Source organism: Lissotriton vulgaris, chromosome 7 (genome assembly GCF_964263255.1).
Source record: "Lissotriton vulgaris chromosome 7, aLisVul1.2, whole genome shotgun sequence".
NCBI classification, from domain to species: domain Eukaryota; kingdom Metazoa; phylum Chordata; class Amphibia; order Caudata; family Salamandridae; genus Lissotriton; species Lissotriton vulgaris.
This window is the reverse complement of record NC_141695.1, coordinates 451,219,558-451,231,717: the sequence shown is the minus strand read 5'-3', so window position 1 is coordinate 451,231,717 and position 12,160 is coordinate 451,219,558. Positions and strand designations below refer to the sequence as shown.

At 41.5% G+C, this 12,160-nt stretch overlaps 1 protein-coding gene across 1 annotated transcript in view; it reads left to right on the top strand.

Moving 5' to 3' along the window:
• Positions 1-9,938, top strand: part of LOC147701840 (toll-like receptor 12) — a 135,375-nt gene extending 125,437 nt beyond the window's left edge. The window contains exon 2 of the mRNA XM_086928715.1: positions 6,261-9,938. Coding sequence (XP_086784841.1) covers positions 6,304-9,129 — 2,826 coding nt within the window. The 5' untranslated portion in view covers positions 6,261-6,303 and the 3' untranslated portion in view covers positions 9,130-9,938. The remainder of the gene's footprint in view (positions 1-6,260) is intronic.
• The last annotated feature ends 2,222 nt before the right edge of the window (positions 9,939-12,160 follow it).

Here is a 12,160-nt window from a genome sequence, read left to right as displayed (position 1 = left end):
CAGTCATACTTTGATGCCTGATGATTGTAGCAAACTAGGCGGCCTTTACAGAAGAACACTATTATATCCGCATGTATATATAAGCAATATATGCAAATATATGTCAACTTATGCCTACAGTTAAGGAAATCTCATCCTGTTTTTTAACTCCTCATGCTGCCTATCTGCTCAGATGTTGACTTGGCATTCATGAAGGACAGCGTCGGAAGTCACTCACAAGACACACAATTTTCTGTATTTTTTGGCTTTTAAAAATAAATACAGACAGAAAACTTTATGTTCTGTCTGTAATTATCTGTGAAAATCAGTAAAAACAGAATACTGGGAGCACTATTCATAAAGTATGTCACTAACTGTCGTGTGCTTGGACCACCAACGGTTGCCTTTACTTTAATCTGTGTAATGTATTAAGTGATCGCTTGTTGATTTATGCATTTTCGTAACAGGGCACTTCTCACAACTCCCTCTGTTTGTGATATGTAATGAGGATCGCTCTTGTATTGAATTGTAGGTTCAATTTGAACTTTGACCTCGTTGATAACCATTTGAAGGTCACCACAAAACACATTATTTTCTAAGTAAAAATGAGGGTAAAGTGTTTGCAGGATGAAGGCCAGAGTGAGTATGTCTTTCACATACCTTCTTCATAATTTATAATATAGTGCATTAGTCCAGGGATCACCGAGCCACACACCGATAGAAAGGCAGATCTACCCTTAAACTCACTCAATGTGATGTCACTTCGCAAGATGTCATCATTGGCCCAAAGGAATGAGATGTTACTACTACCACCAGTGGCATTTTGCTAAATTGGTGACCACAGGAAAAGACTTGGAGGTGAATTGTGCATGCACTGCAGCAGATCCATTGTTCTTTGGTGAGATTCGTTTTGGCAATTTTCCAGTTAGGCACACACACACACAATTTTCCTAGGGTAAATTTCGTGGCCTTGGTGAATAAATAATTTTTGCAGATCCTCCATAATATATTTTTGATTGTTTGTTCGCTCTGCACCTACCATGGAACCTTTTAAGACATGTTACTTAGAGCAACTGTACTAATATATGGACATTCACAGATTGAGTACCATAGAGCATAGTCCAAAATCCATTTAAATAACACAGTACAGTGAAATTGACTTGAGAAAAAAATACAGTCTACTGCTTTACAGCACAAATATAAACACTGTACACAGGAGGGATGTGATAGCTTCCAAGTTTGGATGGATGTCCTTCAACCACCAAACTCTGAGGGACCCATTACAATGTCGGTAGGACAGGCATATGACGGACTCCATAGTGGGATGGAATCCGCCCGACTTTAAGTCAGCGGTTATACCTGCTGAATTAGGAAACATCCATTTTTCCATTACAACTTGTGCAGCAGCCGAAAAAGGCCACAGCCCATGCTGTAACTGAAAACTGGATGTTTTCAAACATGCATAAACCTTGTGGCAGGAACCATGCTGTGCCTGCCACATGGTGCATGGATGTTGGGGGGCACAGCCCCTATAGCAAAGGCCCAGAGGGGACAGGGGACTTGCTAGGGGCCCCTGAATACCTTTCTGTGAAAAAGATACAATAATCGTGACAACGCCTGTAATGTAAGTAAACACCTTTATTCTGGTCATCCACTCTCCTCTGACAAACACAATCCCCAACATTCCAACATGAACTCACTGAACGCTCCAAGTGGCAGGAAAGGAGGGGGGGAGGTGGAGCATACCAAAAGGAAAAGAAGGGAGGTGAAACATGGCGGGGAATAGGTTACAACACATCTCCCAAAAAAAGGAGGGATGAACAAAACAGCATGAGCCTGTGGACTGAAACAGTTACACTAATCAGCATTTACAAGTCTGTCCCCACTCCAAGTCTGTCCATTCTCAAGGCGTACCACATTCTGCCTATTTTACTTAATCGTTGAGGAATAGGATTTGTTGTGCCCAGCCTGGACATGGGTTGGTTTCCTTACCATAACAGAATTGTTGATTCTGAGGGTATGTCCTTTTACCCCATGTCTTTGGTCATACCAACTTTTGTAATTAGCTTGGTGTTGCTGGATTTTCCTTTGACTTTCCCTATGGTTGTGTTCTACTTCCTTTCCACCTTCCAGCCAGAGAGGGTTCATTTTTGTACTTGGCTCTCTCCCTCTTTGTGCCACAAAAGGGGAAATTCTTGTGATGAGATCAGGTGCGGTGTGGTAAGCCCATGTGCATTCTCTGAGAGAATTTTCTGTATTGTGGCCGTTAGTGATGGCTAGTTGTAAATGTTCTTCTATTATGCGGTTCGTTCTTTCCGCTAATCCATTGGCTTTTGGGCAGTAGAGTGAAGTTTTCTCATGCTTGATGTTTAATTCCCCAAGAAACTTCTTCATCTCTTCGGATGTAAACTGCACCCCGTTGTCAGGTACAAGAACTGATGGTATACCTTCATTTGAAAAGACAGATTTTAGAAATGTGACGAGACTGCTAGTTGTTGTCTGGGATTTGAATCTAACATTTACCCAGCGTGAGGTGTAGTAAACCAAGACGGACATAAATCTCTTTAGGGATCCCAATGTTTCCATAGGGCCAATTATGTCCATGGCCAGTTTCGTCCATGGCACTGTGGGTACCTCCACTGGAGTCAAGGGAACTTTTCATAGGATCTTCGTTTTGTCACTTCTTGCACAGACGATGCATTCTTTGACTTTCACCTCCACCATTGAGTCCATCTTGGGGAACCAGAAATTGTTTCTCGCTTTGTTTTTTGTGAAGCTTCTCCCTAAGTGCCCTTCATGGTCCAGGTCTAATATTTTGTTCCTGAGATCAGAAGGTGGGTCTATTTTCTTATTGTTATACACTTTATCGTCAATGATGGTTAATTTGTGTCTTACTTTGCAAAAATCTTTCATATCGTCACCACTTCACTGCATCTTTCTGGCCAACCATTGACTATGAACTTTTTAAGAGAGTTCAGTTTACTGTCCTTTCTCATCTCTTCCTCCCATTCCTCCTTGCTGAGAGACGGTAATTGGATGGCTAGGATGGGAGCATCCAAAAGAACTTCGTGATAGTTAGTGTTAAGGGGAGATCTCGATAAGTAATCTTCTACCACATTTTCTTGTCCTTGCAAGTACTCAATTCTAAAGCAATAGTTATCTAGACCCAGAACCCACTTGCCTATCCTTGGAGAATAGCAATGTACTTGTTTAGGTGAAAACATGAATGTTAAGGGTTTAAGGTCCATGCGGACAGTGAACTTGGTACCCCATAGAAAGAATTTAAAATGGTTAATGTCCCAATAGCACGTCAAGGCTTCCCTCTCAATTACAGAGTAGTTACGTTACGTCTGCCTTAAGGCTTGAGATGTGAAGGCTATGATGGTCTCGCCACCCTCCCCTTTTTTTTGATAATGTTGCCCCTAGGCCTTTGTTGGAAGCATAAGTGCTTAGTATAGTTTTCTCCCTGTAGTCAAAACATCCTAGGGCAGGTGACTCAATGATTTCTTGCTTCATATTTTTTACCATCTCCCAGTGCATCTTCTCCCATTGAAATTCCTGTTTTTTCTTTAACAGCTCTTCCATCGCATTTCTTTGAAAACTGAGGAACAAACTTGGCCATATACTCAATAAGGCCTAAAAAGGACTTGAGTTCCTCCTTGTTAGTGGGGTACAGGGCATCTCTTATGGGTTGAATCAAACTATGTTTTGGTCTAAAACCATCTTGTGAGATGGTATGTCCCAGATAGTCTACTGCATTCACCTTTATTTTTCATTTGTCATGCTTCACTGTCAACCCTGCCTCTGATAGACTTTTGCACACAGTTTTGAAAACAGAATCATGTTCTTTGGGAGATATCCCATAGATCAATATGTCATCTTGGAAATACATAGAGTTTGGGATTCCACTAAGCACTTGCTGAATCATCTTTTGGAAAACTGTGGCAGCTGAAGCACGTCCAAATGGCATCCTGATGAACATATACGCTCCAAAGGGGGAAGAAAATGCAGTTAGGGGTCTTCACTCAGGGTGTAGTTCTACTTGATGGAATGCCATGGACAAATCGATGACAGACAAGAACTTAGCTTTCCCCATGGTGCTCAACATTTCATTACTATTGGGGAGGAGAAATCTCTCGACCCAAATGTTATCGTTAAGAGGGGGAAGAGAACGCAGTTAGGGGTCTTCACTCAGGGTGTAGTTCTACTTGATGTTATGCCATGGACAAATTGATGACAGACAAGAACTTAGCTTTCCCCATGGTGCTCAACATTTCATTAATATTGGGGAGGGCAAATCTCTCGACCCAAATGTTATCGTTAAGACTGCGCAAGCCAATACAGATGCCTTCCCCATTAGCCTTGGAAGCTATGACTATGGGTGCCAACAACTCAGATGAGTCTATGGGTTGTATGATGCCCAATACACAACCTGCCTAGCTCATTCTTAAGGGGCTGTCTCATTAGAATGGGAACAGGGCGGGTTTTGTGGACCACTGGTTTTGCTCCTTGTTTGACTTATATTTTGTGTTGAAAGCTTCTCAAAAGTCCCAGTTCATCTGTGAAAAGACTCAGAAATTCATCACATAGTGTCTTGCCCCATTCAGAATCTTCCACCAGAATAACTTGATCTCTATTGTTGGGGTCGAGTATAATTCCCAATTCCTTCTGGTGTTGCCAACCTAGAAGATTGGACCCTACTCTTACCAGATACACTTTACCTACAGTGGCCCTTCCTTTAAAATTTATTTGGGCTTCCATCATACCTACCAGGGGAATGGGATCTTTGATGTAGCCTTTGGGCGAAATGTCAGGTTTTGTGATTTCGGCACTTTGATCTCCCAAAAATCTTTTATAGTCCTCAATATTTAACAAGGAAAAGGGTGAACAAGAGTCTGCAAACATTTCAACGGTTTTGTTATTGAGTGGCACATTACATTTGGGGTATCCTAGTCTGGTATAACTGCTTACACTTTTCACTTGAAATACACATTTCTGGGGTTGTGCGCTCTCAACATTTACTGTTTTGACTTGGCTGTTGTCTCCATCCCTACAAACTCTGGCTAAATGGCCTCTCCTGTTGCATTTCTTGCAAATAACTCTATGGGCAGAACAGTGTGGGCTCTTTGCCAAATGGTTATTGCTACCACATCTGTAGCATTTTAGTTCAGGGTGTTCTCTCATAGGTTTGTTGTAGGGTTACCCTTTGTTTTTTACTTTAAGAATATTACTGTTTGAATCTTTCACGTGTACAGAGGCAACTACCTCTTCAGTTACTTTCATTTCTTTCAAATATTTAGTCGTGTGTTCAACAGCTTGAGCTAGGGAACTTTCTTCTTCCAGTGTAGGATTTTTGGCTAATTTTTCCTGTATCTGACTGCTACTTGTGTATCTGACTAATTGATCTCTTATCAGGGAGTTGTTGAGTTCGCCAAAGTCACACAGTTGGGTGAGACCTCTTAAAACTGCTAAATAACACTTGACAGATTAACTCTTCCCTTGCACATGGTTGAAGAACTTGTGGCACTCTAGAACAACATTTATTACTTTGATCTCTCAAAAATCCATTGTGCTTTGCACACGTGGGTACGGATCCCATCCTCGTCGCCATCATAGAAAAGATACAATAATCATGATGACGCCAGTAATGTAAGTAGACACCTTTATTCTGGTCATCCACTGTCCTCTGACAAACACATTCCCCAACTTTCCAACATGAACTCCCTGAACATTCCAGGTGGCAGGAAAGGGTGGGGGGAAGCATACCAAAAGGAAAAGAAGGGAGGTGAAACATGGCGGGGGAATAGGTTACAACACTTTCCATCTGCTTTTCAATGGCATTGGATCGCCATAGACAGGCAGACAGTAAGAGACATCATAATCCCTACGGTGGTGGCTGAACAGGCACTGCCCCTATTTTAGGCATTACGGTCTCACCGCGGCTCAGATATATTCTTTGAGCCCGTTGGAACAGCAGTGGTCATTCTCTCCCCAGTTCATAATCCGGTGGTCGAATCACATCGATAGATGTCAGTGGACCCACCACCGAACATCAGAATGAGGGCCTAATTAACATATTTTGCCTGTTACTGAATCACACTGATTTCTGTTTACTCTTTTTCACAAAAATATCATAAAAAATTGTATGTGTTTGTGCACACTCCTGTGATTCAGGACCTACAAAGTAATACATTTCTAGATTATTGGTCATAAGCAAAATAATAACTATTAGAAGGCCAAATGTAGTTTCTGGCTAACTCTGCATTTTCTTCGTTTTTCAGAGAAAAAAAGACCTGCATCCAGGTGTCTTCAAACATTAAAAGAATGAAGGAAGTGCTCTTCTTTGCTTGGAGCAGTGTCTTATTTTTCGTCTCCACCAGGACTCACTTCAGCCTTGGGTGGACCAGTAAAAAATGTGTCCTAGCTGAGGATGCGACATACCTGGACAGACTGCCAGATTGTTATTCATGGCCTTCATTTCAAAACAAAACCTTATTTGCTAGGTGCGGTAATATCGCTGCTTTACCAGAAGATCTATCTGATGTTCCTAGAGATGTCCTGGCTTTGTGTGTTACTGGAAGTGTATCAACCATTCACAGGAATGCACTCTGTAGATTCCAGGCGCTACAGTATTTGTATTTGGAGGTTGAAGTTCAAACTGTGCTCTCAGGAGCGTTCCACGGACTGTCACACCTTCAAAACCTCACCATTTTATATGATCCCTTATCTTTCCAATGCAAAAACATATCATTTGCACAAGATGTATTTCTCAATTTGACATCCTTAAAAACTCTAACCTTGAATAACATCTGTATTAATCATATTGGACAGGTGGATCTACCACCTTCTGTTCAGCTTCATGAACTCTCTCTACAGTATGATAACATTAATGACTTGTCCATAGTTTTCAATGTCTTCAGGGGAATGCAATCAGTTCACCGACTAGACCTAAGCAACAACGACATTGAGATCGTACAGATGAAACTTGGGTTCAAGCAATGGGATAACATTCCAGCGATCTTTGAGCTGGATCTATCAGAAAATCCTGTCAGTAAACTTAGCCCGGATGCTTTTAGTAGGATGGGGCTTCGCTCGCTGATTCTTAGCCCTCCGCCCCCGCTGTTAAATGATCTTTCGCATTGTGGAGCTGACACATTAGACAGTTTGTTTCTTAGGTTTGTGAAGAAGAAAACTTCATCTACCATTAACATGTGTTACATTGCTTCAAGATTTAAACTAGTGTCCTTTGCTGTTACCGATAGTGACCTTGAGCAGTTGTCAGGAGAGGGCTTGTCCGAGTGTGGGTCTTTGGAAACCTTGGATCTGAGTCACAATAATCTTAAATATCTTGCAAGCGATATTTTATACAAGATTCCTCATCTGATAGTTTTAATTCTCTCTCAAAATACTGACCTCAAACTAGATCTGTGCCCTCTTTCATATGCAAAAATGCATTTCTATTCTGGACTACAGGTTCTGCACTTCTCATTCAACAATCTAAGCTTTGTCAAAAACAAACAATTTGCCTGCATGGCTTATTTACTTGTGCTGGATCTCAATTCAAATAGGATCGAAACAATTGAACCTCTGGGATTCTTCGGATTGCTCCACCTAAAGCATCTGGATTTGCATGACAACAAACTCAAGCTTCTAGATAGTCTCATTTTGCAACATGTACCCAACTTGCTGACCTTGGATATTAAAGGAAATTCCTTCAAAAAACTTGAAGGGGATCAATGGGGAGAGCTAAAGTCCCTCAAAGAGCTCACACTGGACACAAACAACATGTATCTTATACCTGAGAATTTCCCTCAATTAACCGTTTTAACATGGACATTAAGTGATTATATACGTATCAAAAGTAAAAGTGACTTATCACTTTCTTCTGTGAAAATAGTGACTTTGGTAGGCCTTTATATCAATATCGATACGCCCAAAGGATTGCTCTTCCACAACACCACAGAACTTTTTATAGCTTTTAATGCTGATATCATGTCTATGAACCAACAGATCTCTTTTTACCAGATGTGCCCCATTGTAGAGAAACTGTTTTATAGTCATTTTATTGGTGGAGGATATTACAGTGCATTAAATTTCTCTAATTTAATCTATTTGAAATATTTAGAAGTATGGAATTTGAATTCAGCTATGTACAACTCCACTTATAACCCAGAATTTCTATTTCTGAATTTGCCAAGTTTACAATGTCTTATTCTGGAGAATTCTGGGCTTAAATACCTAACTTTTGGCATGTTCCAAAGTATGATCTCGCTTCGTGTTTTTGTAACTCGTAATGATGCTTTTGCAACACTGGATAATGGTGTTCAGAGATTATTTCCAAAGCTGAAATATTGGTATTTAGAAGATGTAACCTTCCCATGCGATTGCGCCAACACAAGGTTTTACACTTGGGCTGCCAGTACACCACAGACATTTGTCACCAATTTTAGCAATTTGATCTGCATTCAGGAGCGTACAAAGCTTAACTTTTTATTTTTTTTACATAATTGTGAGCAAGAAGTAGAGTTTATGTTATTCCTTTTGACATCCATATTTCTTCTTTTTTTCATATCTGTCACATTACTATACAAAACATGCAGCTCTCATTTCTTGAGTTTGATGTATATATTCTATGCTTGGCTGAACCGAATAAGGGGAAGAAAAGGCAAGCCTGTAAAATATGAGTTTGATACTTTTGTGTCCTACAGCAGCAGTGACCAAGACTGGATATTGCAGCATCTCATTCCAAACCTGGAGGAGAAAGGGCCACCATTCTTCAAACTGTGCCTACATAACAGGGATTTTGAGGTGGGGAAAGACATTGTGGATAACATAGCAGACAGTATTTACAGGAGCAGGAAGACCATCTGTGTAATCAGCCACAAATATCTGAGGAGTGAATGGTGCTCTCTGGAGATGCGAATGGCGACCTATCGGCTGCTTGCAGAGCAGGAGGATGTCCTCATCTTGGTCTTCTTGGAGCATGTTTCAAAGTACCAGCTGTCTGCGTATCACAGGCTGGCCAGGATGGTGAACAAAAAGACATACATAGCATGGCCTGATGGAAATGAGGACAAGCAGATGGTATTTTGGGAGAATATGAGGAAGGCCATTGAGAAGACTAAAGTTGAAGACAAAGTGAATTGTTAACAGGTACTGTACACCTTCCCCCAGTGAGTTAGGGGATGTGTACAATAATTGGTTTAACTTTAATTATTTGCAATCCTGGCACTTGATTAGGAACTGTTGAATTGCGTAGACTGCTTACTCTATAATACAGAAGAAACAATACTAACCTTGGCTCAGGGTTAGCAAAGATTAGACAGTAAGAAATACCTGTCTACATTGTGTCCTATGACATTTTTTTCAGTTTTTGAACAATCAGGACTCTCTACCTCTGTTATGTGCAGAGGCCCTGCTACCAGGCCTCAGGCACATTATCCTCTGCAACACTGAGAGGCATCAAATGTTCATACCAGTACTCTAGAATATGTCCCTAACACACAATGCCACCCCTGCCTGCTCCACAGAGTACTATGGTATTTGTGTCTGGAGCAAGGATCATTTTCTCCACTGTCAGAAATATTTCACAGGGTCTTTGTTTGCCCACTCAGTGCTGATAACCTACTGTCTCGGGCTAGTTTAACAAAGCCGAACTTACTCTTTAGAGTAAGTTTATAATTGTTGCAATTCACAAAGGAATTTCAGGAGTGGTATCTTAATGACTGCCTGTCTTCTCATGTGCGGAGTCTCCACCACGTGGTTAATTTGTGGATTAGGAGCCTTGTGCCCTCTCTACGGCTGTATCCGAGTTGGGCCCTGGTACCTGTCCTGCGTTTGTGCTACTATGGGTTGCCATATTATTCAATATCACTGTCCTCATGGGTTTATTTCACCTCATGCAACAATTGGGTCGAAACGTCGACATTGAGTTTCAAACCTGGATTGAATAGAGAGATCCTTATGATTGGTCTTCCAAACAGGCATATTACATTAGCTCATTTGAGGTGCTTTAGCCATTGGTGTTAATTGTATAAAAGTATTCTGTGACAACCATTCTCTTCTTTTCCTTATCACGTTGCACATGAGTACTTCTATGAACACTTTTCAATGCACTCTGTTATCCAAACGTGATACGAACTTCTTAACATATGTATGCATCGCTAGGAAGTTTCTGAGAAATATAAATTGGATTCATTTTTGAAAAACCCATGTGTGATTTTTTTCCCTCTCTCTCGCAATTATTGCAATACCTGATTTTATATCGTATGTTTCCATTAAGCAATTACCAGTAGTACCACACAGTTGCATGTACCATTTCACTTGCCCATCACTCCTAGGCCAGAGGCACAAAGCAGGCTGCCTACTCCTTTGTCAAGGTAGAAAATAAATCTTGAAAAGCCAAATATTTTGCCCTCCATTGCTTGGGTCCTGTTCCCTGCGCAGCAAAGGTGACCTTTGCCGTTATGTAAGTAAGGAAAATGTACCCCAAACCCCTTTTCCTACTAATACAGACATACTTTGGGTGCAGTGACCATACCTCTGGCCACAGAGATGCTGCACCTGCTGCACTAATTGCAGGGGAAGAGCTTTAAAATAATGAGCCCCCATATCTCCCATCCCTCCTTAGGGCCTCCCTCTGGGAAAAATGTCCCTGTCCATTTGTAAATGAAAGCATTAGCCACCACATAGTGCCCCCCCCCTTCTGAGCCATCGCTTCAGCACTATTCTTAGATATTTCTCTTTTCCTCTTTCACCTGGGATATTACTCTGACGTCTCAGGGGCTCACAGTATACGGTTCTGGCTCTGAGAGCTGCCCTGGTGGTCTCCTCCTTGCCATCGCCCCCCTCCACTCATCTGAAAGAACCTCAGGACATAGGTTGAAGTGGAAGGGATCTATCAGGACTGACATGTCTATTCTTTTTACAATTTACAAATACTGTATATTATTCGTTTAAAACAACAGTAGCCCAATGGTTAACGATTACCTTGAAATATCTCTGGGTGAAAATAAAGGCACAGTAGATGAGAGTGTTTGGGGGTCTCTTCAGCTGGGTAAACTTTAGGCAGCTTTTTTAGGCCCTGAAGCTGGTCTGACTACAGTGTTTATCAAGGATTTAACCGGAGACAGGGCAGGCATTTAAATACCTATAGGCAGGTTGTATCCACATTCCAGTCTTGATAGGATGATATCTTGAAATCATCATGTAGAAAAGTCAACTTGTAGAAGCAATGCTTCGAAATGTTTAAGGGGTTTAAGAGTTGGCCTAGCAGATTTTATGTGGGCTCAATGTGAGATCACTTGGACCTGTATGGATCAGACCAGAATACCAGCAATTTGATCCCAGGGCTAACATTTGGGGTAAAGTGTTCATTGTGAAGATGCAATAGTTATGCTTAGTACATTTTGGGGGTTGTGTTAGAAATGTAATGGAATAAATTCTGCTCGGGGTTTAGCCTCAGAAAATTGTTCAACATCTAATTACCTATGAAATTTGTTCATACCCTGTTTAGGAGTGGGTCTTAGTTGTAAAAGTGTGAGTCACAAACAGAAAAAGCGTAAAAAGGGATATAGAGTTTCAATTTTGAATAGCACCATAGACCCGATGACACCTAGCCCATGCCTTCCCTGCCCGGTACAACATTGCAAACTCAGTACCTCAGTACAGTCCGGACACAGCATGCATCGTGCATCTCATTATACCAGTATACAGGCCATGGAAAGAGCAAAATATGCACGCTGTTCTGTACAATGGTAGTTGCTTGAAACTTCTCTTAAAAGCACTGGGAACCTGCCCTAGCGCCTCGGTTCTTGAAAGTCACTGTCGTTACCACCTCATCCATCTTCCTGTTGCAATCCTTACTCCATGAGTAATTCTCCTGCTCCACAGAAACCAATTACCTAACTAAGTCAAAAGGTTCCCCAAAGATGGCTCCCTGATTACCCATCATGCATAAACTGGCAACACGTTATGATAAGATCTGGTTCCTTTTTCTGCGCTGCAGGATAGCTTACCTGGTAAGCAAAATTAAGCGTTTTCTGTTTTAAATATTTTAAATGGGTGGCCAAGATGGCGGGCTGAGAGGTCGCACTTGCCGAGAGCTCCCGTGCCCCTGAAACCCTGCACCGCTCGTAACTGCTGATTCCCCCCCGGATCAAGCGGTGACTGCGCCTGGTGA